General features: G+C 41.1%; 1 protein-coding gene across 1 annotated transcript; it reads right to left on the reverse strand.

Annotated features, from left to right (window-relative positions):
* On the reverse strand, window positions 1-27,326 carry LOC124616443 (ejaculatory bulb-specific protein 3-like). Its single transcript, XM_047144752.1, has 4 exons — window positions 27,220-27,326; window positions 13,857-14,076; window positions 7,775-7,910; window positions 1-197 (listed from the first exon to the last, which is right to left on the reverse strand). The coding sequence occupies exons 1-4, from the start codon at window positions 27,324-27,326 to the stop codon at window positions 1-3; spliced, it is 660 nt and encodes a 219-aa protein (XP_047000708.1).

The raw sequence follows: 27,326 nt of genomic DNA on the forward strand, positions 1-27,326 counted from the left end.
TTAGAGGCGGATGCCGTGCTCGGCCCAGGACTTGGCGTACTTCTTCCTGTATTCTCCAGATGGGTCGTACTTGTCCAGCAACTTCTTCATGAGGTCTGGGTGGCGGTGCGAAATCTCTCCGAAGAAACCTCCGATCTTCTTGTGCTGTGTCTCAGTACACTTGGCGCAGTCTGTACGCACTATTTCGGGCAGCACCTCTGCAAAAGAAAATTCTGTTAAAATCATCGAATTTTGTTGTGCTTCGGGATGGAGGCCGGTTTTGAATTTGTAGATTGGGGTGAGCAGTGCGTAAATTGTTGACATAGTCGCTAGGGTCCTCAGGCGTCAAAACACAACTACTCCTTAATTTTTCTGGAAATACTACTGCGTCGTCTCAACCGGTCTGCCACATAATCACATTCCCAGAATCAAAACTTGTCGTTTGACATCAGGCCTGCAGTATCAAGGATGTAGCCAACGACAAAAGATGAATGACAGATCCCAGGCGTTTTAAAACATAGCCATTTGGCTAATTGAGTATACTGCAGAAGAAACTGCGCCATTAAAGAAAAACTTAGGTACCAATCAAGCTGCTACGTCTTCTAATGGGGAAACATCAAGTCAAGAACTTAATGGAACATTGGTGAAGTAAATAGTGGGCCATGTTTTACAGGTTAACTTTGTTACGAGGTCGTGTAAATGTCTGACAACAACAGGATTACGGAGAGAATTGTAAGATGTACTACATTAAGTATTAAGTGAAGAACTTAGGTTGTTTTAATTACACATATATTTAGTAGTACCGTATCTACTAGCAGAATTAAAGGTTTTAATTTCTATCTTTTATTTCCTTTCAAAACGCGTAAAGTACGTATCGCACATACACGATCTTAGGCCTAATTTTTCGGGTATACAAGTTTTGATTTATAACGTTAATTTAACTGTATTACTTTACTATATTAATATTATACATGTTTATTAGTGTTCCACATAACTTTAGTGGCTTTTGTGATCTGTAGTTAATAGAATATCATTGTTATTGCCTAAATAAATTTTGTTAAAAATATTTAAACAACCATGAGCAAGAAGTGTTTGAGCTGCCGTACGAGAGTCAGTTCTGGGGTTCTGTGCAGCTGTTGTGGCAGATGTTTACATTGGGGTGACGATAGTGCCATGGGAATTGGAGAAGTGAATGGGTCTCTTTCATGGTATTGCATATTATCTTCAAGGCATAGAAAAATAGCGGAACGGGAAGGGAACATAAGAGCCCATCGGGCTGAACTGGATAGTGCTAGGGAGGAACTGATGTGGTTAAGGGCGGAGGAGGGTGGAGACAGGTGGGAAGTGGTAGCAAGGAACAGGGGCCACTGAAAGAGAACAGTATCAGACAGTTTCATCATTGTCACAACCAATAGATTTGCCTTGTTACCTCAGTCAGCTAAGGAAGAGTCTGAACTAGATGAAAGTGTATTCAGCACTCAACAGACTTTCACTAGGAAACCAACTGTGGCAAAAAACCTAGAAAGTAGGAGGAAAGTTCTGTTGTCAGGTAGGAGCCATGAAAGAGGTGTAGGCCAGAATTTGCAGAAGAAATTAGGTGACAGGTACAAAGTCACAAGTATTTTCAAGCCCAGTGCATGTCTTAGCCAAGTGATAGAGGATGTTGGATGATTGTGCAAAGGTTTTACAAAGCAGGATCATGTTGTGGTAGTGGGTGGAGCGGGAAACAGTATTGATGGGGACCAGGGCTACAATATTAAGTGTGACCTAGTGAAAACGGCATCTGCAACGAACCATACAAATGTTGGCTTGGTTCCTGCTCTCATGCGTTATGACTGGCCCCAATTGAACAGCTTTGTCAGGAAGGTCAATATGGAGCTAGATCAGCTGCTTTGGTCTGCTACTTTTTCAAGCATAGGTTTGGTTCCAACTGATGGTATTGGTAGGTGGGACTTCACAAGACATGGCCTGCATCTCAGTAGGAAAGGGAAGGGTAAACTGGCTGGGATGATAGCAAAATCTTGAAGTGGGGGCACTGGAACTCATGGGATTACTTTTTTAGGCTAAGATCATTATCCAATCATCCTACATTGGTTGGAATCAAACTTCATGAAAAGTTCAGACAGGCAGGTACTAGGGATGTGAAAATATCACAAGATTCTCATAACAGTACAGTGGAAATAATGTTAGTATGTCACAAGATTCACATAAAAGTACAGTAAAAATAATGTTAATATATTTCATCAGAATATCAGGGGATTAAAAAACAAAGTAGATAAGCTTCTTGTTTGTACAGAAGATTTAGAAACTGAGGATGGAATAGATCTACGATGCCCGTCTGAACATCATGTAGTCACAGGTATGGAAATGGTAAATGTAGGTGGATATAAGCTTTCAGCACATGTAAGCAGAGTCACTATGGAAAGAGGATGTATGTTAAAATCAGTCATAGTGTGAAAAATTTGGGAACTAAAAAATTTTGCGCAGACCAACGCATAGAATCATGTGCATATGAGCTGAAACTAAATAAAGGCACTTTTATAATTGTAGCTGTTTCCCCATTGGGAAATTTTCAACTATTGTAGAAAAACGTGGATTATTTGTTGTGCATCCTGTCAGAAAAAGGAAACAAATTATTGTTTGTGGGGATTTCAACGTAGATTTTCTGAAAGAGTCCGATAGAAAGCTTGACCTAGAAGTATTACTTGGTTCTTTCAATTTGACATCAGTTATTGATTTTCCTACTCGGGTGGTACAGGAAATCAGCACACTGATAGATAACATTTTCATAGACGAAGATAAATTTAATTAAATAAAAATTTTTCCAGTTAAGCGTGGTCTGTCTGATCATGATGCAAAGCTAGTTACAGTATATGATATAGCTCTATACAGTAATGCAAAACAGCCCTCCAAAATAGTGTGTCCCATTAACGATTTAACACTTCAAAATTTTAGGGGAACCTTGCAACAGACTGGGATGAGGTGTACAGGGAACATGATGCTAATTTAAAATTTAACCTATTTCATGATACCTTTGAGAGTATATTTGAAAACAGTTTCCTAAGAAAACAGTGAAATATAATTGTATAATCCATGGCTTACTAAAGGGATAAAAATATTTTACAAATAGAAAAGGGAAATGTATGTTATAGCTAGGAGGAGTCATGACCTCAAAACAATGAAACATTATAAAAACTACTGCACAGTATTAAGAAAAGTTTTTAAAAAGTTCAGAAGTATGTCCTTATGTCTGAGATTAGCACATCTGATAATAAAATTAAAACAATTTGGAATACTGTGTAAAGGGAAACAGGGCAACTGAGAGCACAGGAAGACACGTTCCACATCATTACGAAATGTCGTATTCATGATCTATGAAAAAAGGATTAATTTAGTTATGTACAGAAAATTTATCATAAACTATATCACGACAAATATGCGCACTTCCGCAGCATATGTAACTCCTAAAAAGGCTGTACGCAGGGATGTCAAATATATAGCAATTGCTTTTCCAGTTTAGGCCTACAGATAACTACCTTACCATCGTACTGCTTGTGGATAAAGATACAGGTAAAAGAACACTTGCTGGAAAGACAGGCAGAGAAGACGATTTTTCGTCAAAACCCATCCTTGTTCCAAAAAAGTTAACATTTCGAAGCTGTTTACATTTTTTCGTATATACAGACGTTTAAGAATAGACCCGAAGAAAGGAATCTTATAATTATTGAGCAAATAAGACACTCTGCAGTGAAAACCGTCACTAAAACATAGGGTCGAGATTTAGCTTCCTTTCATACGAGTTGAAATTTTCATAAGGTTTTCCCACTCCCTTAGTTCTCAATGTCATCAGAAACTCAAGAAATGGGGTCAACTGTTTACGCACGCTTCTATCAGCAACCTTTAGTAGATACGCTTAGGACATGACACTGACACTTCAGGACGGAATGATAGTTACGAAAACTTTTCCAAACAGGTGGCTCAATAACCTTATACCTTAGTGGCAAAAGGAGGGGGCAGTCTTCCAGTCGACAATTCTCAACTACCTGGAAGAATAAAAGTGTGTGTAGGGCCGGGAGAAGAATTTCTCGCGAAACTAAAGCTGTGAGGGCGAGTCGTGGGTCACTCTTCGATAGCTTGGTCGGTGTAACACTTTAGACGTTCTTGGATATTTCAGTCGGTAGATCACTTGCCCGCGAAAGGCAAAAGTTGGAGTCTGGAGTTCCGGTATCGCCGTTTCATTCTGCCAAGGAGTTTCAGTATCAAAACTGTTCGGGAAGCACATAGAATTCAGAGGCAGTGGGATTTGGTACTAATATTTTCGTTCGTGTACTGCTCAGGTTTTAATGAAATACGGGAAGACATTACATCTGTCTCATCCTGAAACTTTCGCTCCATAAAAATATAAACACCAAGAATAATAAGCCACCGCTTACGAACGCCAAATTCTATGGGGAGTATGCCAGTAGATAATTAGATATAGCGGCCTACTGGGTGGAAACTAGTGCATTAATTTTATGTTGAAAGGTAATAACAAGATTTGTAATAAAATCATTTAAGTAAAATAATTCCAAACATTGAATACATGTGTAAAATTGGATAATTCACGCTCGTAGACAATGTAATTCAATACGAGACTAGCTGTTGCGCTAATAGAATTGAAGAAATATTAGGGTTCAAGTGCCTTTAGAATAAGTTAACGAAAGTCGAAACACAAGGATCCACTGGCTGAAGAAGGGCCAGGAAGTGTGGTTCTGACATTAACTAGGGAGTCATCCCGGCCTCGTACATCTGTCCGTAGCGAACTGTCATAAGGTGAGTCGAATAGCGTAGACAGAATGCCATCTTCCACTGTACAAGACTTGAGGCTAGGAAAGGAACAGATCAATTAGCGGAGAATGATAGTGGTAATCAGGCATTTACTTGTGATTAACTGAGTACGAGAAGTTAGAGCGACGTAATGTCTCTTGCTGGAAGCATTGCGAAAGTAAGTTCGCTGCGTATCCTACGACATGGAGAAGTCCAATGATATAAGCCACTCTGTCGAAGGGCAGATTGTTATAGTTCGACGCCGCGGAAAGAGCATTTATGAAACGGTGAATATGGTCGGCTTTTCACGTGATTAGGTCGTGAACCGGTACGGGAACTGTTTGAAGGTTGTGAAAAAATAATAGTTGAAATGGCTCTGAGCATTATGCGACCTAACTTCTGAGGTCATTAGTCGCCTAGAACTTAGAACTAATTAAACCTAACTAATCTATGGACATCACACGCATCCATGCCCGAGGCAGGATTCCAACCTGCGACCGTAGCGACTTTCACTTGGATTTCCATAGGATCTGTGGTAACAATTGACGGCACCATCACAGCTGTGGACCACAGTAACATTATTGCGGACCGCCTGTATCCCTTTGCGTTTGATATCTTTCCCGATAGTAATGGCATCTTCCAGCAGTATAACTGCCCGCATCACAAGACCAGAATCATGCTACATCAGTTTTAGCAGCAAGACGGTGAACTCAAATTGGTATTTTGGTCACCAAATACGTATGAAAAGACACCAAATAAACGCATCTGTGACTCTTCAGGGTGCCAGCTCCGCCACTACATATCTGCAGCCCGTGATTTACAGAAAACTCGTAGGCAGTGCGTAGAGGTTTGGTGTCATAAACCTTCACAGACCCAACTAGGACTTTGAAAAATCTTTCCAAGCACACTTCCTTATTACGTACCAACAGTGTACGAAAAGAATACTAATCAGCTGGTGACAAAATTTTGGCTCGTTAGGGTGTCTACTTGCGAGATTTGCAATTTTTTACGGTAATAACAATGAACAACTGGACGATAGAGTAGGCCTGTGACTAGCTGAATGGACTGTTATACCGCCATCACTACAGTCATTAGGCGAACTTGAAGATGTAATAGAATTGAAGCTGAGTTACCACCATGAGTAGTGTTTTAGTGTCATGTGTTATGCTTTGGTCAACCAATTAAAATTCCTTCTTTCATTTAGAGACAGTGTGTGTAGTATTTTGAGCTGATTTTTGTTCCCAGACAGCTTTGTTGATGGTACACAGGGTGGTGAGGAATAAACTGAAGAGCTTGCAAGGGAGTTGCAGATTAGGTTATGCTAATAAATAATTGTTCAGCTGATAACTCGATAAGTTGCGCAGTTCCGGAGTTAATTACCATTGTAGTTAGCTAATCAGGCGCAGATTATAGCGCAGGCTTTGCCTCGAGTTCGATACTTACTACCGTCCCATGTTCAACTTTTGTATCGCTCTCTTCTCCGGTTTTAGGAAATCAAACGAGGAACACGTTTGGCGACACCTTCTCTGGCTCGCGCAACGCCCTGATTGACCAATTTCAATGCTAATTAAGTCGGAAACGGCGCAACGTTTGGAATTTCATTCTTAACTGTTGTTTCTCAGCACAAGCTACCCTGTAACACTTTAACTAGCTTTTCAGACTGTTTCTGACCGCCCTCTATAATTGAGAACTACAGAGCAATTCATCACATGCCTTAAGGAAGAGTTAATGCTTGTGATCGGTAAACAATGTTCCATTTTAATAGATCTAATTGTTCTGTTTTTACTAGTCCACTGGTGATAAAAGTGTATAGTGTGACAACGGTGGTTTCTTCAGTGGGTACATCTGTGTGCATCCTGTGTAATAGAACATTATTATGTGAAAGAGAATCCACAGCCTCCCAAGATATGAGGTGATGTATAAAATTGTAACACCTATGTCAACTTTTCGTTGTGCTTTTGCTATAAAGCATTTGCTGCAATTAGTTCAGTTTCTTGTAGAACTTATTTCTTGGCCTCTCTACTGTCAATACAGAAAGCAGAAGGTCATATTGACAATCCTCCTACATCATAGGTTAATATGCTCCAAAGCTGTACTACTTTTGTTCGGTATTACTAATATTCTCTGTTTTAAATAGTTTTCCTGGATTTTAACGAGTAACTCCAAATGGATTTGAGTGTTGCTAATAAGGCGTAGCTATTGATCGGCATGCATATGCTGCAGCCTTAAATAGATGATGCATGATCTATAATGGAATCGGTGTCTACTGAACATTCGTTTTAAGGAGTTAGATCTTTTTAAAAGAAGTATTCTTAACCAACGCAAATACTGGTGTTGATATGGGTTTATTTCTTTCCATGGCCACACATCACTTTGTTAGTGACGGAAAAACAGTCATCGACTGTGCTGGATTTTATCGCCACTCCCGCTATCCTCTTGTTAACCACGTAAAACAAATAATATTAGATTATTCACAAAGGAAGAACATATATAGGTGGCCTGGCGTTGCGTTACAGCGTAAGGAGATAAGCTGCACAGCTAATCAAATGTGCGTGCCTCGCACAAGCTTACTGGTACCGCAGTAAACCATGATTTCTCCAATTTTATGCTGGGGACCAATAAGCACTATGTATTATGGGAGAAGAATTAAATTCCTGTATGGAATTGGAGTATGGTCTCGGAGGTTGTTCACTGTGCACAACATAGTTCTTGCAGTATCAACCACAGTAGACAGGAATTTCAGACTGACTTAAACCTTTATCCCAACCCACATTTTTATTTGTAATCAAACTTATTTAAATTTGGTTAACACTCATATTCCAATCGCCATTACTCCAGTGGGGTTCCGTTACTGCAATCTGCAGCTACGTGGTTACTGAATACAGACTCACTGCATCCACGGCACGGGCCTCATTTTAAGTGTGTGAGCTTGTCGTGTGGGCTATACCGTCCTACTGGGTAGCGGAGTGTAGACTACGATGGGGCTCACCCTTGAGCGCCTTCCCGGCGGGTCTGCACGCTGCGTCTCCTTCTTCCAGCAGGCAGCGCATCGCATCCTGGACTCGAGTTTCATCCGACAGCAGCTCCTTCAGGTCCAGGCTGTCGAACGTGGCCGGGTACTTCTCCTGCAACACAGCACACCACTCGCTGTAACCAGAGGTCTCATTGCATGCACACTAATTCGTATTTCCGAAAAAAACTGTCGATATTGCCCGTACCCTTCAAATTACCATCCTGGCAATCGCTTTAAACTGCAACTCTGAGCCTGTCGGGGAACTGAAGCCACTTTCTTCCCGAAAATGTCTCTAGCACCTTGCCAATGATCCACCTCACATAGTACATTTCTGAAGTCTTCCTTAATGAGTTGTTGAAGGCATATATACTAAAATTAGCATTGGTATGTGTGTACGCAATAAATGTTTGCTAAGTGTGTACATAAATTACACGATCAATTTTATATGCACAAAAGGTGAAAATGTCTTTAACGACCACATCCCAAAACTTTGTCACCTAACTCGGGTACAGCACCAGAAAATGAAGAAGTAGAGGAAACTTAAAAAACGACAGCGGAAATTGATCGTTGATACTGTCACTTATATTTCAAACTAGAACTCCGTTACTTTACATATACACATGCTGTGCAGGCACTTACTGTGACTCTGTTTGAGATAGAAATATAGACCCATCGCAAACAGTTACTAAATTTTAAGTTCCTCTTATATTATTATTTACGACGTAATTTGGAGGCTTTGCTCCTTCAACAGCTGCTGGTTCGCAGGTTTAGTTCTAGTTACATTGTTCTTGGAAAATGATTGATGTAGAATTGTGTAGGTTTTAAATTTGTCGCTTTTTGTTCAGAATTCTTTTGGTGGATTCATAAGACGAAATATTCCCTTAATATTTTTTGTTTACCTTTCTCGAGGGCGCTGCATTCGGACTTAACACATTCAGAGTTTACAGACATCACTACAAATGTTACACGCACCTAGCGTTTCCTCGTTAAGACAGGTATTACATAGTTTTTCTATTTATGAAGATATTAATTTTTTACAGTTTTTTACGTTAAAGTGTAATGAGTATAGCCTGTTTCTCAAATATGTCATCCATTTAATTAAAAACTCTAAAGCGTATCACAGAATTTGAATTCTGAGTGATATTGGATAAACTTCCTCGGTTTGTAATTTGATATGTTTGCAAAAATAACATTTTCTACAAAAAGAGGATCTACAGTAAATAAAACTAAGTGGAATCTGTTGAATATGATGTGGTTCGAGAGAAGAGGCAAGTTTCGCTAGGGTCCTTATTACTTTTGTGTGTTCGTTGTCAATAGTTTCGTTCAGAATGACAGCTGACTGTCGTTTTTGGTTTCTGTGTACGTCTGAGCTTTCCGTAATCCTCTACTTTATGCCTTTTGATTGCGCATTCGAAATGGTCAGTCAGGTATTCATGTTTGTCGTTGTGTGTTCTGCCTCGTGCAGAAGGATTCCAACAGTTCACTTACTGTAATTATTTGGTGGAAGGCCTCCATACGTTCTAATACTCACTCCCTGTGTCTAATATACAAGTTGTGACAACTATGCTGAAATTTATACACTCAAGCCTTAATTGAGTTTACGTTATTTGCTAATTGGGTATGATGGATTAATGAGTTACTTTTGAACGACAAACTGATGTTGACCTCACATTTGTTCAGGATCCTAGTTATTCGGTAGCAGATGGGACCAATTAATGTAATACTATCGCGTGGTATGGGGCTAATAAATGGTTTACTATCGCGTGGTATGCTGCTATTAAAGGTTATTCAGTTGCAGATGCATCTATTCTGGCGTGACGCCTGTGTGCCAGTCGGTGAAACCGCGACCTGCGGTAATGGTGAGCAACAGCCGACTGGACCGCTCTCCCTCCCGACCCACAACGCACGTACGTCTGTGTGTGTGTGTGTGTGTGTGTGTGTATGGGTACCGCTGACCCACACTGACTTATTGCTTTCCAAAGCCAAGTACGGTTATCTGGTTTGCATACAGCGTATCTTTGCAGCCAGTCTACTTCTGCTAGCCGGTAATCACTTCTTCGCGTAGAGATATAATTAATCTTCCCTGTAGCGCTATTTGTTTCTCCCGTTTCTCTACCAAATAACCATATTTTACTTACTTTTGTGATCGTATACATTATTTTTTAAGTCAACATCCCTTTTCCTCAACACACTCTGATCGTACAGAAACGAATGCGATTTGGTCAGAAAGTTTTTTTAACCAGTTTCTGACATTGTGCAACAATATTGCGCTAAAGTTCACTGTTTGTGGAAAATTTTAACATAAAAGAGATTTTCAACTACCATAGGCAAAAAGGCATCATGGATGCGCAGCTGCAGACCTCTATTTCACAAATGTAACATATTAATAACGAATTAGAGACTCCCTCTTCATTTTGTCTTATCACAAATACATTTTATTTGTTTGAAAGTATTTATTAACTGTATAATATGTATACAGCATAGCCATAAATAATAACCGTGGCCAGTGCGGTAGTCCGTTATCTGTCGTACAAGCCGATTTTTCTAAATGAATTTATTTTCCTGGACGACAAACATATTTGTCATTGTCGCCTTGAGTTGTGATTTGCCTATTGGATGTATGGATAAAATCGAAGTTACCTATTGCTACTACGACCTAACGTGCTTACTGTAATTGAAAATGTTAGTCGAGTTGCAATTACAGGTTATGTGGCCCTACTGACACTCGCTGATCTCTGCACGTTGTACAAGCCAGAAGAAAAATTCTGAATCCAAAACATAGTTTTAGACACATAGTCATGTGTATACAAGGACATATCATAAATTCATGATTACTATTTCACGTCGTACGATACGTTTTTAAAGAGTTTTCTCTCATTTCCACAACCACCCTCATCCCAACGAATGCATTCATTTCACATACTGCCATTGTTGAAGACTATAAAAGTAAGAAGGTTATGCACAGGTCCCTTGGTTGACGTTTATAGTGAATATTTAGCTGTCAGTAGTGGCGACGGGATCATTTCAATACATTTCATAAGTGTTTGGTAGTATCCTTACATTAGATATTCGCTGCCATTCTTAAGGTAAAAGTGAGCTTCATGATAACAATGCCACCCCTCACGTACCACGCACCTAACCATTAAAGGGGGCGGGAGGCGGGGGAGTGGAGTGGTCAGTCTTGTTTGTGCTCCTCTACGATTCAGCCACCGTACGGTTCGTGCAACCACAACACATACATATCCGTAGAGAGGCCAGACTAGCATAGGGTTCCGGAAGTAGTACAGCAACGTTTCCATGTAGTTGCAGGAGCAACAGTCTGAATGACTTATTCTGCAATCTTACATAAGCCAACAAGGAGTTGGTGTGTTGGTACTGTGATTGGCTGAAAAGGACGGGAGTTTACAGCTATTATATTTTCCGAGAACATGCCTTTTTTATCCTACGTTTATTGATGATGGTAGCCCCTTTGATAAAATATTGTGGAGGTAAAATAGTTCCCCCAGGAATTCCGGATGAGGACTACTGAACTGGTCGTTGTCATTAAGAAAAACAAATCCCTTGATCCATAACAACAAATTATGTCTTAGCTTACGTCACTATTGTCGGTAACTACTCCTTACGGCGGAAGGGCAAGTATACATAATAGAACAGCAAAACAAGTGCGTTCACAGGAATCTCAAAAACTACGTGCTACTGCGCATTCTCAAATCAGAATGCCTATCAGTGAATGTGACAGAACCACAGTTGGAAACATGGAAGCAGAAATAGAAGAAAAATCAAAGGACAAGTCTTTAATGAAATTCAGGTCAACATAGAAATCTACCTGAATATGGAAGCAATTTTGGGTACCATGATGGAAACGACGCTGGCAGATTCACTGACTGAATAAAAATAAGTTGTCGTACGACATATTCAACTGCTGGGTGCTTATAATTAAAGTGAACCTACTCACCGTTCTGTGTGAGCTGTAATTATTGTATGGCTACGAGATGTGGTAATTATGCTAGTGCATTAATGTGGATCCTATTTATGCTGAAAAAAATAGTTTCGAATTTGCCCACAAGGTGCAACTCTATCCCTGTAAAATATCTCGCCGACGTTTCCGGCGCACACACTGAACAATTTGTGCAAATCAACATTATTCCTTTCTCATTGGTTTAACATTTTCTGCCCACGTCCTGTTCCTAATCCATTACATATGGTAACATTTCTATACTTCTTGCATTCACAGCGCCAGATTTGCACCTGGTGGCCAAAACTGGAACTAATTCTTTTTCCAGTGTAAGTGGGTTCCAATTTAAAGCAATAGGATATGTACGAGGGCAGTTCAATAAGTAATGGAACACATTTTTTTTCTCGGCCAATTTTGGTTGAAAAAATCGGAAATTTCTTGTGGAATATTTTCAAACATTCCCGCTTCGTCTCGTATAGTTTCATTGACTTCCGACAGGTGGCAGCGCTGTACGGAGCTGTTAAAATGGCGTCTGTAACGGATGTACGTTGCAAACAACGGGCAGTGATCGAGTTTCTTTTGGCGGAAAACCAGGGCATCTCAGATATTCATAGGCGCATGAAGAATGTCTACGGTGATCTGGCAGTGGACAAAAGCACAGTGAGTCGTTGGGCATAGCGTGTGTCATCATCGCCGCAAGGTCAAGCAAGACTGTCTGATCTCCCGCGTGCGGGCCGGCCGAGCACAGCTGTGACTCCTGCAATGGCGGAACGTGCGAACACACTCATTCGAGATGATCGACGGATCACCATCAAACAACTCAGTGCTCAACTTGACATCTCTGTTGGTAGTGCTGTCACAATTGTTCACCAGTTCTGATATTCAAAGGTTTGTTCCCGCAGGGTCCCTCGTTGTCTAACCGAACACCATAAAGAGCAAAGGAGAACCATCTGTGCGGAATTGCTTGCTCGTCATGTGGCTGAGGGTGACAATTTCTTGTCAAAGATTGTTACAGGCGATGAAACATGGGTTCATCACTTCGAACCTGAAACAAAACGGCAATCAATGGAGTGGCGCCACACTCACTCCCCTACCAAGAAAAAGTTTAAAGCCATACCCTCAGCCGGTAAAGTCATGGTTACAGTCTTCTGGGACGCTGAAGGGGTTATTCTGTTCGATGTCCTTCCCCATGGTCAAACGATCAACTCTGAAGTGTCGTAGGCACAAAAATCTGAACGAACTTCTCCTTCTTCATGACAACGCAAGACCTCACACAAGTCTTCGCACCCGAGAGGAGCTCACAAAACTTCGTTCTTCCTCATGCACCCTACAGCCCCGATCTCGCACCGTCGGATTTCCATATGTTTGGCCCAATGAAGGACGCAATCCGTGGGAGGCACTACGCGGATGATGAAGAAGTTATTGATGCAGTACGACGTTTGCTCCGACATCGACCAGTGGAATGGTACCGTGCAGGCATACAGGCCCTCATTTCAAGGTGGCGTAAGGCCGTAGCATTGAATGGAGATTACGTTGAAAAATAGTGTTGTGTAGCTAAAAGATTGGGGAATAACCTGGTGTATTTCAATGCTGAATAAAACAACCCCTGTATCAGAAAAAAAATGTGTTACATTACTTATTGAACTGCCCGCGTACAAGTGTCGGTGCCGTATGATTATCACATACGACACTGGGCCTCTGTGAGTAGCTGAACTTTAATGATAACAATGTGGTAGGTTATTAAGAAGACAGCTGAAGTTAGGAATGCTTACAAACTTGAAGTCATATATTCCCTATTGAAACTACAGCAGTCTAAGAAAGTGTAAAATGAGATATCTCAAATATTTGGGTACCCACGCACAGAACATCATTGTAGGAGAATGGCAGCATGGGGCCATAGCCACCAGGCTACTTATAAACTTACTAGAAAACAAAGGTCCTACAGCAGTTCCTTAGTGGTGCGCCTGAAGTACGTTTGCTACCTGAAAGCATTGTGGGCAACTGTGTATCAAGAATTGTGGGTGCTTATGGAAGACTGTGTCTAATTGAAGACTTTGCACTAGAAACGCGGAGTGGCCCTTGGCGACGAGAGGTGATGCTTACCTCGGCGGCCGCGACGAGTGCCAATGAGGCGCAGAGGAGCAGAGCTACGTGACGGTTCATGCTGGTGGTGTCGGCGCTGTGAGCTACCTGTTGTCGACTGTGCCGCAGTGACGGCTGGCGCGGCTTATATGCCGGCCTGGCGTGGCCTGGAGTGGCGGCGTATCGCTCTGGGGTTGCCGGAGGAGGGAGCGGGGGTCGATCACCCGACACCTCAGCCCCACTGGTTCACAGCGGGCCACGTCCAGTTATCACCTCCACCACCACGGCCGGTGTTCCACATTGATTACAAGCCACGACCTAGTCTCCTCAAACACTCTCCACCGCCTCACACAAATGCCGAAGACACATCAAGGTTCAGGTATCATCGTTGACTAAAGCTTTCTTATTAAATTTTGTGAGTTACAAAATAACTTTCGTTTTTTCTAGGCGAATTCTCAGTCTGTGTTGTTCCAGTTATTAGTGTTCCACACCTCAGTCGGTAGAAGAGAAATCCTTATAGCATCACTTTGTTGCATCTGTCCCTCTGGGTGCCTGTCTGTCACACTTTTCTCAAGGAAAGAATGGTTAAAAATATCAAGGTTAAATTTATATCATATTTTAATCTGTAAGGTCTCTGACGGTGAATGAGTTTAAGCTATTGGGTTAACAAGGTCAAAAAGATAAGGCCACTTATGTCACATATTTCGATACTCGCTAACTAACTCATCAAAACCTATACGGTATTTCATGTGACCTAGAAATATGAAATTTGACAAGAAACAAAATTTCACATTACAACTAAAGAAAAAAATCCGAAAATTATTAAAACGGAATTATAACACACGAAAAAAATTCTTTTGGGTTGTTTATTAAATAACTGTCTGTCTATTCATCCATCTTTTGAGACCTCTTTTCATTAGCAACAGGTAGACGTATAAATTTGAAATTTGTGACGTATTCTAAGGTCTGCAGTCCTTGGCGGTGTAATTAACGTAAGCTTCAAACTCAATGGAATCAAAAGGTATTGCTATTTATGTCACAAATTTTCGTGCTCCCAAACTGGCTCATCAAAACTATAGAGTATCTGCAAGGAAGCAAGGTCTCACTCTACATGCAAAGCAAAAAAGTCCATAATTGGTCATTTTTAATTAAATCATATCACTTCTTTCTCATTTGTTATCCGAATGCCTGCCTGTCCTGTTAAGATCCCCTTTTCTCAGGAATGTGTAGGTGTATATCTTGCCTGCATCGATATCGATAAAAAGCCAGAAATGTCTAGATTCTCAATTCCTGGTATCAATGAAATGTCTGTATAAATAATAAAGTTTGTACCAAACCCTCGGTACGTGAGTCCTACTCGCACTTCTCCGGATGTTTATTTGTTTATTTTTCTTTCGCAATGCACGAAATGGCTCTGTTGACTCATAACCAGCACCGATTCAGAAAATGTCGCTCTTGTGAAAGACAACTGGCTGTTTATTCTCAACAAATAATGAGTGCTAACGACAAGTGATCTCAAGATGATTATTTCCAGATTTCCAAAGGGCACTGACAATTTTCATCACAGATGGCTTCTATTCAGTCTGACAACCTCGTAGTTGTCCGACTGGATTCGTGACTTCCTGTTAAAACTATCACAGTGAGTAGTATCATGGGACGTCATCTACTCAAACAGAAATGGTATCTGAGGTTCTCAAATGTAACGTTATAGGCCTTCTGCTGTTCGTAATTATTTAAAGAATTTAACAGACAATCTCAGTCGCCCTATCAGTTTGTCTGGTCTATGTGAACGAATTGCAGAATAATTTCGACAAGATATCTGCACAGTTGGCCCCAAAGAAGAAATAGTGTGAAGGCCCTCTCACGACTACTAATAAATTTCATAAAATGTCGGTTATATGTTAAATAACACAGATTTAATGGTTGTAGATTTAAGAATGGGAAAAGAAATTTCGGAATTGCTAGATGACGATCATTTCAGCTTTAATAAAGGTGAAAGCACTAGAGAGGCAGTTCTGACGTTGCAATTGATAGTGGAGACAAGACTTAAAAAACATCATCCACGTTCATAGAATTTGTCGACCGGGAATAAGCGTTCCTGAATGTCGAAATGTGCAAAATGTTCGAAATTCTGAGGCGAACAGGGGTAAGATGTAGGGCAAAACGAGTAATATACAATATGTACAAGCGCCAACATGGAAAAATGAGAGTGGAAGACCATGAGCGAAGTGCTCGGAGTAAAAAGGGTGTAAGAGAGGGAGGTAGTCTTTCGTCCCTACTATTCAATCTAAACATTGAAGAAACAATGACGGAAATAAAAGAAAGGTTCAAGAGTGAGACTGAAATCCAGGTTGAAAGGATATCAATGATACGATGCGCTGACGATTTGCTGCTCTCAGTGAAAGTGAAAGAGAATTACAGAATCTGTTGAGTGGAATTAACAGTCCAATGAGTACAAAGTATGGACTGAGATTACATCGAAGAAAGACAAAAAGATGAGCGGTAGGAAAAATGACAAACTTGATATCAAAATCAGGAATCTCGAAATAGCCGAAATTAAGGAATTTTGCCACCTAGGAAATAAAATAACCGAGGACGGACGGAGCAAGGAGCACACAAAAAGCAAACTAGCACTGGAGAAAAGGGCATTCCTAGCCAAGAGAAGTCTGCTTCATTTTAAGGAAGAAATTTTTGAGAATGTACATTTGGAGAACAGCACTGTATGGTAGTGAAACATGAATTGAGGGAAAATCGGAACGGAAGTGAACCGAAGTATCTGACATATAGTGCAACAGAAGAATTAGGCGGAGTGAAAAGGTAAGGAGTGGGGAGGTTATCCGCAGAATCGGCGTTCATAGGAGTATGTGGACAAAACCGGTAAGAAGAAGGGCCAGCATGATAGGACATCTGTTGAGACATGAGGGAACTGTTTCCACGATGGAAGAGAGAACAATAGAGGATAAAAACTGTTGATGAAGAATAAGATTGGAACACATCCAGCAAATAACTGAGACGTACGATGCTAGTCTGAGACGAAAAGACTGATACAGGAGAGGATTTCGTGGTGTCGCATGAAACATCATACGAATCTGAAAAAAATAAAAAGAGAGAGATTGAACTAAATACATTGATTTTACCACTACGCACGAACTGAAAGCACTTAGGAAATGTCATAGAAGAGATGAACCAAAGACTAATTCCTTTAGAATATGCAACAGAATTACTAAGAAGACTGCACATACTACGCTTTTTCGTCCTTTTTTGTAGTATTGCTGCATATATATGATCCTTACCGGCTATGAACGGATAACGTGAGAAAAGTTCAAAGAAGGGCAGCTCGTTTTGTATTATCACGAAATAGGGGAGAGTTGTCACGGATATGAAACGCGAATTGTCTCAATCATTAAAAGCCGGCCAGGGTGGCCGAGCGGTTCTAGGCACTACAGTCTGGAACCGCGCGACCGTTACGGTCGCAGGTTCGAATCCTGCCTCGGGCATGGATGTGTGTGATGTCCTTAGGTTAGTTAGGTTTAAGTAGTTCTAAGTTCTAGGGGACTAATGACCTCAGAAGTTAAGTCCCATAGTGCTCAGAACCATTTGAACCATTTGAGCCAATCATTAAAAGATAGGCGTTCTTCGAAGTGGATACCGCTTAGAAGGATATCTGCGCTCCCTTAACATTAGGAGTGTTTTTATTTCTGTAGTTTCACTGGATAGATCAGGACGGCGTTTCATTTCTGATGCTTTCTCACACGCAGGAAAAATGTTGATGGCATCTTTACCCTCTGCCATAGATGTGCAGAGTATAACACAGACACAACGTGAAGGTTCCCTTTTCTGACCCAGGAAAACTAAGGATAAAATTGCATGTTTGCTTCCAGAAGTAAATGACTGATTTGTATCCTACGTTAAACGACGAACCCAACATAGATAAACGACAGATTCCCAGTACTAAAATTTGCCCTGTGTTGTTTCCAATCAATATTGCGCAAAAGTCTTTCTAACGTTTGGTGAAGGAAACGGGGTAAAATATCTTAGTTGAAATCGACAACTTCGGAAATATTCTCAAAGAATTAAAACTTCAAATAAACGTGAAGTTTCCTGGTCTGTAATGTTTTGACACTGTTTAGCATTATTTTATTCTTCTGTTCTGTCGACTAATACCATTATTATGACCTTCAAATGACACTGTTGCTGTGAAAAAAATGGATCCTATTTATTGATCGGTTTTGCAAAATCCCAAAATATATAAATTCGGGAGCAAGAAGTCATTCCTAGCACCGTTTCTGTCACAAGATTTAGTGCAGTCTTCGTAGTATTGCTTCTGGTTGACGAAGAAATCGCAGTCGCTCTCAAACTAAGCACAATAAAATTCATAAAATTTCGTGCCTGAATTTTTAGTACTGATGGAAACGTTTCTTTCCAAATTGGATAGACAAATACTTTTTTCCGATATCTGCTATGTAGTCTGTTATGATTATGTTGGGCTCGTTCACATTTGTTATTTAAAAATAATTGCAGGTATTGTAAGGTCTGAGGATGAGACAGAGATAAAGCTGAGATGTGTGTCAGTGTCGTCGGGTTCAAACGAGACTGACTAATTGAGATTTTAGCCTTGCAGTCACCGTGATGAGGTAGAGAAGATGGTGGTGTAAGAACGAAACGGAGGCCTGGTGCTGTTAACCGGGGTTTCGACGTCTTTGTGAGATAGTGTTGCAATGTCCGCTGGCAGACGTGGAGGCAGATTAAGCACTTCTACCGAAGTAGGGAACAGTTACGAGGGTATGCTGAAACGTAATGCCACCAAGTTTTTCATTCTGTTCTAAATATCGGTTGACTTGTTACCTGTCATGCTTATTAGACGGTCGACTTTGTCGCATCACTAACGCATGTTGTAACCCTCTGCCGTCAGAGGGTACAGAATTGAAGCGTCTAACACGGCATTGGTAACGTAACTATGTCAGTGAGTGTGAAACAGCACAGAAACCTGACGGCACGAATTTGAAGACTTCGTCCACACATAAGCTCCCTCTCCTTGAACATGAGAATAAAAGATCACACATGAGCGCAGCTACATCCGCAAAAGTCTGACGCCTTGGGTTCACTGTCTCTCATTTTCCTCCATACAATCCTGATTTCAACCCATCCGATTTTCATGCTTTCAGAACTTAAACAACACCTTCAAGAGTTTAACTTTCATAGTGATGAAGCGGTGCAAGCAGAGGTGAGGTTGGACTCCATCAAAAAAGTCAAACATTCTGCAGTGACGATATGAAAAAACTGGTGTCTCGTAGAGAGAAATGTGTTCATCGCCAGGCTGACTGTTGAGAAATAAATATTTAGGCATGAGGACTGAAGATGTAGAGTATTAATAAAGTCATTTAATTAAAAAAACTGTTTAGAGTCTTTACATGAAAAATTCAGAGGCATTACTTTTTAGAATGCTAGATTTTATTTGGAAACGATGGTATACTAAATATAACTTGAATCTACCTGATACGATCATAAACAAACGTATTCTCTAATCAGTGAGTACTTCGAGATGCGGTTCCCAGAAAGTCGCAGCGATCATTGGGATGAATTTTGTGACGTACACAAGTTATTTTTACGTTCATAGCTGCCGCATTGTGATACCGAATTGTTTTTAATCGAACTGTCAAGCTTTTTATGTAATTCTGGAGAGACAAGTGGACTTAAATATGAAAACACGTTTGGATATTGATAATATGGTGACAGGATAAACCACTGTCACAAACCATTGTTAGGACAACAGATTCCACAAACGTCTACGCCACTCTACGAAACGTGACCAAACTCGATTATAATGTTTATTATTGTGACAGCCAAGCGCTAGTAATTTTGATACTGAGCTTTGACAGATGTTCGCTGATGATGCATGTATATTTATGTTTGTGTGTGTGTGTGTGTGTGTGTGTGTGTGTGTGTGTGTGTCTATGTGTGTGTGTGTGTGTGTGTGTGTGTGTGCATGTCTGTGTCTGTGGTGCGAGATGAATGAAATTTTATTATTGTACAACACGGGTTGCACACTTGGTGATTATTATCATTTACCAATCCACAGACTTGTGGCAGATTAGCTTCAGTCATTATAGCAGATATTTGCAAACACTTTGTTCGCTGGAATACAAAACCGTACGAGAGACAACCACAGAAGTGTCGTGTGTCATCTTCGAAGTCTTTTTCGTGCAGTATTACTATTGCCTAATGACGGACAGAGCAAGGAGAACATCAAAAGCAGACGAGCACTGGCAAAAAGGGCAATGATGGCCAAGAGAAGTCTACTAGTATCAAACATAGGCCTAAACTGAAGAGAGAAATTTCTTGGAATATACGTTTGGAGCACAGCATTGTATGGTAGTGAAAGATGGGCTGTGGGAAAACCGGAACAAAAGAGAATGGAAGCATTTTATTTGTGTTGCTACAAGAAAATGTTGAAAATTAGGTGGACTGGTGAGGTAAGGAATGAGTTGCTGCGCAGAATCGGAGAGGAAATCACTGACAAGGAGAAGGGACAGGATGAGAGGACATCTATTATGTTATTAGGGACTGACTTCCATGGTACTAGAGGGGACTGTAGAGGGCAAAAACTGTAGAGGAAGACTGCCCTTGGAATACATGCGGCTGATAATTGAGAACGTAGGTTGCAAGCGCTACTCTGAGAAAATTCGTGCTGGGCTGCATCAAACCAGTCAGATGACTGTTGACTCAAAAAAAAAAAAAAAATAAAATAAAATAAAATAAACGTAGTCAAAGGATTTTCTCGGTAATGTAGTGTGGATCGATCGCCGTCCACTAATGACTCTCCCATACCACCTCTGATGCGCATCTCATGCCTCTGACTGCGATGGAGAGAGTAACCCAGAAACATTTTGTACCATATAGACCAGCGTGAAAAATGTCCTGTTTGAGACTCTTTGGTCGTAGCAGCTGCATATGGCATATGCTGTCATAGAATTTGTGCAACATTCCAACAAGGCTGCTGCTCGTCATCTATATGTTCGACTGACTCATTGAATTGTTGTCCAGTTTTTATGACACAATTCGACACAATGCTAATAATATTTTAAGCAACACGAAAACTGTCTGCACAAGGATTCACGATGTTGATGTGGACGTCCACTTAATAGTCTCGCTAATGCATAGCTTCTCATCATTAAACACTGAATTAGTGCAGTTATACCATTCCACGGATCTGCACATCATATACGGATTTGTGACTAATGCTGCTGCCTGGTATTGCCCAGTTGTTTCCACTCACACTAAAAATCAAATGGCTCTGAGCACAATGGGACTTAACATCTGAGGTCATCAGTCGACTAGAACTTAGAACTACTTAAACCTAACTAACCTAAGGACATCACACACATCCATGCCCGAGGCAGGATTCGAATCTGCCACTGTAGCGGTCGCGCGGCTCCAGACTGAAGCGCCTAAAACCGCTCGGCCACACTGGCCCGACCACGCACACTGATCGGATATATACCGCCTCTACCTAGCTGAAAGGGGCTCCATGGCATAATAGCTAATGGTAGCTGATTCATAGCTCCAGTGGCAGCTTTCGTTACGCTACAATCGGAAGCCCGATCAGTATTAAGGTGTGAGAGGATGCCTGGTACGAGGCTGCTTGTTCATAGGCCAAAATGTGTGCAAACGGTTATCGATACTCCTAGCTGACAGCGGCCCCAAGTAACAATGATCTACCTACGCAGCAGCTTCTGACTGTACATTTCAGCTTCCCAGGAATGAAACTAAGTGTCACTAGTGACCGGAACCGGAATGATGGACATTTGAACATCAGTTGAGGAATCGGCACAACCTGTAATACACAGCTGTAAAACACTTACACAACTTGTTGGATTTTCCAGCCTTCTGCAATGAGCTATCTGAGATTTAGATACTGGACTCGTGACAGCTATAATGGCGGCCCATAATTTTTTATAAAGCAGAAAAATACTGGAAACAACAGTTCCCTCTCTTAGCGGATCAAAGACAGTCGTTATAGAACACATTTCAGTACAAAAGAACTCCTAAATAACATAGGAGTCAGTCACAATTTTCTCGCGGTTTTTTTTTTTTTCACCAAAGAAGTTATGTAACTGAGAGCGTCATTATGCTACTTCCGGTGGATTGTATACGGTCACGTTCACAAGCGAAAAATACGGGTAACGTTCAATAGCTTATTAGAATTCAGTAAATGCGTCCAGCTTCGTGCGCGTTTGTCCCTTTTATCGGCCCTCAGTGCAACATCTGTGATCAGAGGTGCTGACTGTCCACTTGTCTCTGAAGATTGTGGTGGAGTAAGGGAAAGCGAGAAAAACCTGGCATACAGGAAACTGCTTGAGTAATCATATACTCGTCTAGCGGTAAGAAATTATCAAGATAAAAGGAAAGAAGACGAGAAACTTCACCGGTGGAAGAAAAGGGAACGTGAAAGAAAGAAGATGGTAGAACTGGAGACAACAGGAAAGACAAATGATGTTAGAAAATTTTATCAGTAAATTAATTGGGAAAGAAGAGCATTTAAGACGGCACCAACCTGAGTAAAAGTAAAATAGGACACTACTAACCGATGATCAAGAGGTATTGGAGCGTTGAGTAGAGTATTTCAGTGAACTATTGGATGCTTCAGAGTCCCTATCGAAGATATCCCAGTCCTTCCAGAAGATGATGACATAGTACCTCACCCCTTCCCAAGGAGAAATGAACAAAGAAATTGTTAGATTCAAGAACAATAAAGCATCAGGGACTGCCAATAGAACATCTGAACTATTGAAAGCTGGAAGAGTTGAGCTAAATCGTAGGATCTACAAGACTGTGTGCCTCATCTGGGAAAAGGAAGAGTTTCCAGAAGAATGGAATGTAGGGACAGTGCGTCTGGTGCGTAAGAAAGGAGCTCTATTTGAATGCAGCCACTACAGAGGGATAACAGCCTTTAAATATTGTACGAGTAAAGTACTATAAAATACCCTGTATAGTGGATTTTCGCCTGTAGCAGAAGACATTATTGAAAACTATCAATGCGGGTTCAGAGCAGAAAACTCAACTGCAAATTAGATATTGGTTCTCCGACAAATAGTAGAAAAGACACACGAATTCAATGTTGGTGTCCACCATCTTTTCATTGACTTTAAATTTGCGTATGACACAATAAACCTGGCCAAACTTTATGAGGCAATGAGAGAATTTCTAGTGCCTGAAAAATTATTATAGGTCACCCTAAAGCATCCCCCGTGTACCTTGCGGGTGCAGCCCAGGCTATCACCTCAGTTTCCCACTCGAACTGGGCTAAGACAAGGAGATGGGCTTTCCTACCAACTTTTCATCTTGGCACTTGAAAAAGAAGTAAGTGAAACGGGAATTCAGACAAGAGGTAAAATCCACTATAAGTCTGTACAGTTGCTGGGATATGCAGATGACTTGTATTTAATGAGCAAAACACTTAGAGATCTACAAAATACATTTTCAGCTTTGAAATTGAGTGGAGAGAAGATAGGCCTGAGAATTAATGAAGAAAATACGAAGTATATGTGTAATTGCACTAACCATCCCTTACAGCTCACGATAACCCTTGATGGAATGACATTTGAGCGAGTGGAATGTTTTACCTATTTGGGGTTAAAGATAAAAGCAAATGGGACCATCTTTACTGAAATTACCGCTCGCATAAGTACTTCTAACCGTCGCTACTTTGGAATGTTGCGACATTTTAAAGCTATCACGAGGGACAAAGTGCCGACTTAGCAAAACGCTGATACACCCAGTACTTACTTATGGCTCAGAAATATGGATAATTACAAAGCAGGGTGAAAAGAAACTGAGATCACGTGAAAGAAGTATACTGAGGAGGAATTTTGGACCTGGGGAAGGCGAAGGAACAACGAATTTTATATGGCGGATGATGTGGTAAAGTTCATAAAGATGTGTAGACTGAGATGGGCTGGACATGTAATGCGACTCGATGAAACAGATCCCGCAAGGAATGCCTGCTGCAGTGAACGTGGAGGAAGGAGAGCAAGAGTAAGTCAAACGTTGAGACGGAGCGACGAGGTTGGAGAGGACGCTGCCCGTGTCGGTTGCCGTAACTGAGGTCGAAGTCCAGAGAAGAATGGCAGAAAATTATTGAGGAGGCCAAGTCCCACCCCGGGATGTAGTGCCAATTGAAGAAGAAGAAGAACAAAGTTACCGTGTCATAACGTTTAAAATTTGTAAATGCCTTTTTGAAGGATTAGAAGCAAAGTGACGTGGTATGAGGTAATTGAATAGCAAAATTGCTTCTCTGGATCGCCGTGTTATTGGTCTATAAAAAGCAACAGCATTCAAACCTTTTTCAGCTAGGAGTCGATTTTCATCAAATAAACCATCTCTTTGAGGCTCGCAAATTAGTAAAGTGGAAAAGTACAGAATTTGCAATACACTCAATGAACAGAAAGAGGAATGAAACACTGGACAGTAAAAGGGAAAGAATAGGGTTTAGATGTGAGTGGAGTGATTGTGAATGTTCACTGTGGATCACTTAAAACTGAAAGATCCAAATAGTTCCAAAAAAAATGGCTCTGAGCACTATGGGACTCAACTCCTGAGGTCATCAGTCCCCTAGAACTTAGAACTACTCAAACCTAACTAACCTAGAGACATCACACACATCCATGCCCGAGGCAGGATTCGAACCTGTGACCGTAGTGCTCTCGCGGCTCTAGAGTGTAGCGCCTAGAACCGCACAGCAACTCAGGCCGTCTAATAGTTCCGAGTGGACAACCGATAACAGAATACTCTAATTCGTAGTTAAATACAGGCTATCCTCGCAGAGCCCCAAAGGCCTTCTAGAGTCGTATCTTTTGCGTCTTGCTAAGTACCCGGCCCGCAGATCTCCTTCACGTAATCCGAGGTCGTCCTAGTTTCCTCCAGCTTGTGTGACCCCATCAGTCGACGGTTGCCCTGAGACAAGGTGAAGGATTTGAAAGGAGCCTCCACATTCTCTTCTTAATTCGCTCTTCTGTTGGTCTCTATGTGAGTATTTCTCAAACGTTACTAACTATAGAAGACATAGATCCTCCTACAGTAGCATTATTTCAGGAATCCTTTAAAAAGGTGGGATACGTAACTCTTTCAGGGATGAGTTATATTTGAAGAACACAAATACTTGAAGGTTTCTGTTAAATATTGGGTGTTTGATATTGAATTTGGCTAGCTTCACAAATAGATTACATATGTCAGAGCGTACTCCTTGAACTGATGATTTGGCGCTAATAATCCGCCATCTTCTCTTGTCATCAATCTGTTGGTATTAGTGAACTTCATTTCTTACTCTATAGCGTTTCCACTTACGTGGATGCCATATTGATTCGCAGTTCGCTGGAAATTTCTATTACTAATAATGACACGAAATTTTCTTAGTAAAAGGGTCTGTTTAATTTAGCACAATAGGTAGCAGACATTTGTGTCTTACTTGTGAATCCACATCAAGGGTTCTTGTTTCAATATTTTTCATCTGATGTTTCATAAATCAGTTTCCTTAGCACGATCAAAATCCAAGAAGTTACGTTAAACAGTGAAACCATTGCTTGATGATTTGTAGAGTACTGATCTGACTTATACTTGTCGTACCTTTCCCGAATCCCGACTGGTATGAGGTAAGAACGTCGACCTACTTCTGTAACCTTTTCGTAAGTATTTACCTCATGATGCTTCGAATAATAGTTAAATTATACCTCTCTAGTTTCTGTAAGCTAAAAGATCGTTTTTCCTCAAGAACTTTGACGCGATATTCTAGATGAGTCTTTATCAGAACTGTTGCATAGCAGTACTTTATGAGCATGATACCGATGTAGTGACTTCACTTTCTGTAGGACATAAAAAAAATTATACCTTAGGTGCCAAACTGCAATTTTGAGCTACAGTACATCGGTGCATCTCAGAGCACACTATTTGTGAGCAGTATTGATTTACAAACGACAGACGATTTTATGCCGTAAGGAGAACGTCCATCACAAGGACAAGGAAGATTATCATATAACATATCACACTCAGAAACTCTTTGTAAATATACTCTAAGACAAACAAAAACCGACGCACCACGAGGGAATTATTAGAATGGGACGGAATTCGGTAGACGTGGTGAACATGTACAGACAAACAATTGGTTACAGTTTCAGAAAATTGGATGGTGTATTCTGGATAAAGAGCTTCACAAATTCAGCATCTCTGACCCTTATGCAGCCAGTTATTCGACTGGGCATCGATTGATAGAGCCGTCGCCTGCCCCTTAGGGACATTCTGCCAAATTCTGTTCAACGGGTGCGGTAGACCAGGAAAATCAGAGCTAGTTGTACGGGCCTGCCCGTAGAGCTCCAAATGTTCTCATTTCGGAAGATAACCGACAATCTTGCTGGCCTAAGCAGGTGTTGCCAAGCACGAAAACAAGCAGTAGAAAGTGTTGCTGTGTGCGGGCAGACATTACCTTGCTGAAATGTCAGCACAGGATGGCTTGCCATGAAATGCAACGAAACGGTGCGTGGAATATCGTCGACGTACCACTGTGCTGTAATGTTGCTGCAGATGACAACTAAAGAAATCTTGTGTGAAAGAAACGCACCCAGACATCACTCCGGGTTGTCAGACCTTACGGTGGGAGACGGCTAGGTTAGTATCCCACCGCTGACCAGGATGTCTCCCGACACTTCGTCAGCCTAGAATCTCACTGATTCTTCAGTCATCAGTGATGAGTCCCGTTTCGCACTGAGCCCCGATGACGAGAGTAGACGTGTCTGGTGAAGCCCCAGACCTCACTGGAGTGTTCGACAACCAGGAGTGATGGTCTGGGATGCCACGTTATTTCATACCAGGTTCTCTTTGGTAGTCACCCGCGGCACCCTTCCAACACAGAGGTATGTCGATGATTTTCTACTACCCTGTTTTATTGTCCTTCGTGGCGAGCTATCATGGACCTACATTTCAACCAGGTTATGCCTGTCCGCACACATCGAGAGCTTCTATTGTTGTCTCCGTGCTTGCCAAACCCTACCTTTCCTCAATCTGCAATCTTTGGAACATTATGGGCGGGTGCCTTCTACCATGTATGGATTTTGACGATCTAACGCCTCAGTTTGACAATAGAAGGACGTACAACAACTCTGTCAATTAGTGCCAAGAAGAATAACTGTCTGCATAAAGCGGACTAACGCGATTTTGGCTTGCCCAATTTGTGAAGCTCTTTCTCTTGACCAACTCATTGATTTCTTCTGAAATTATAAATATTTGCTTTTCTGTTCATAAAAATCACATCTACCGATTTCCGTTCCATTCGAGTAATTCCTTCGTGGTGTACCGGTTTTTCTTTCTTTTAGGGTGTATTATCGGTAATATTTACTAGGCTTTGCGGTCCGAAGTTGTTGAATAAAAGCCTGCATAAAAGTGTCCTGCACATGCATCAGTCCTTATAGTCTTGGATGAAAGGATATTCTTATAGCCGGCCAT

Source organism: Schistocerca americana, chromosome 5 (assembly GCF_021461395.2).
Source record: "Schistocerca americana isolate TAMUIC-IGC-003095 chromosome 5, iqSchAmer2.1, whole genome shotgun sequence".
In the NCBI taxonomy this organism is placed as follows: domain Eukaryota; kingdom Metazoa; phylum Arthropoda; class Insecta; order Orthoptera; family Acrididae; genus Schistocerca; species Schistocerca americana.

Excerpts from the sequence above, each read along its gene's own strand:
- LOC124616443 (XM_047144752.1), bottom strand. The coding sequence starts at position 27,326 with ATGGCCGGCTATAAGAATATCCTTTCATCCAAGACTATAAGGACTGAT. Across the intron at positions 14,077-27,219 it reads ACTTCGGACCGCAAAGCCTA|TGGGGCTGAGGTGTCGGGTG; the intron begins GTAAATATTACC and ends GCTGTGAACCAG. Across the intron at positions 198-7,774 it reads CGCCGGGAAGGCGCTCAAGG|AGGTGCTGCCCGAAATAGTG; the intron begins GTGAGCCCCATC and ends TTTCTTTTGCAG.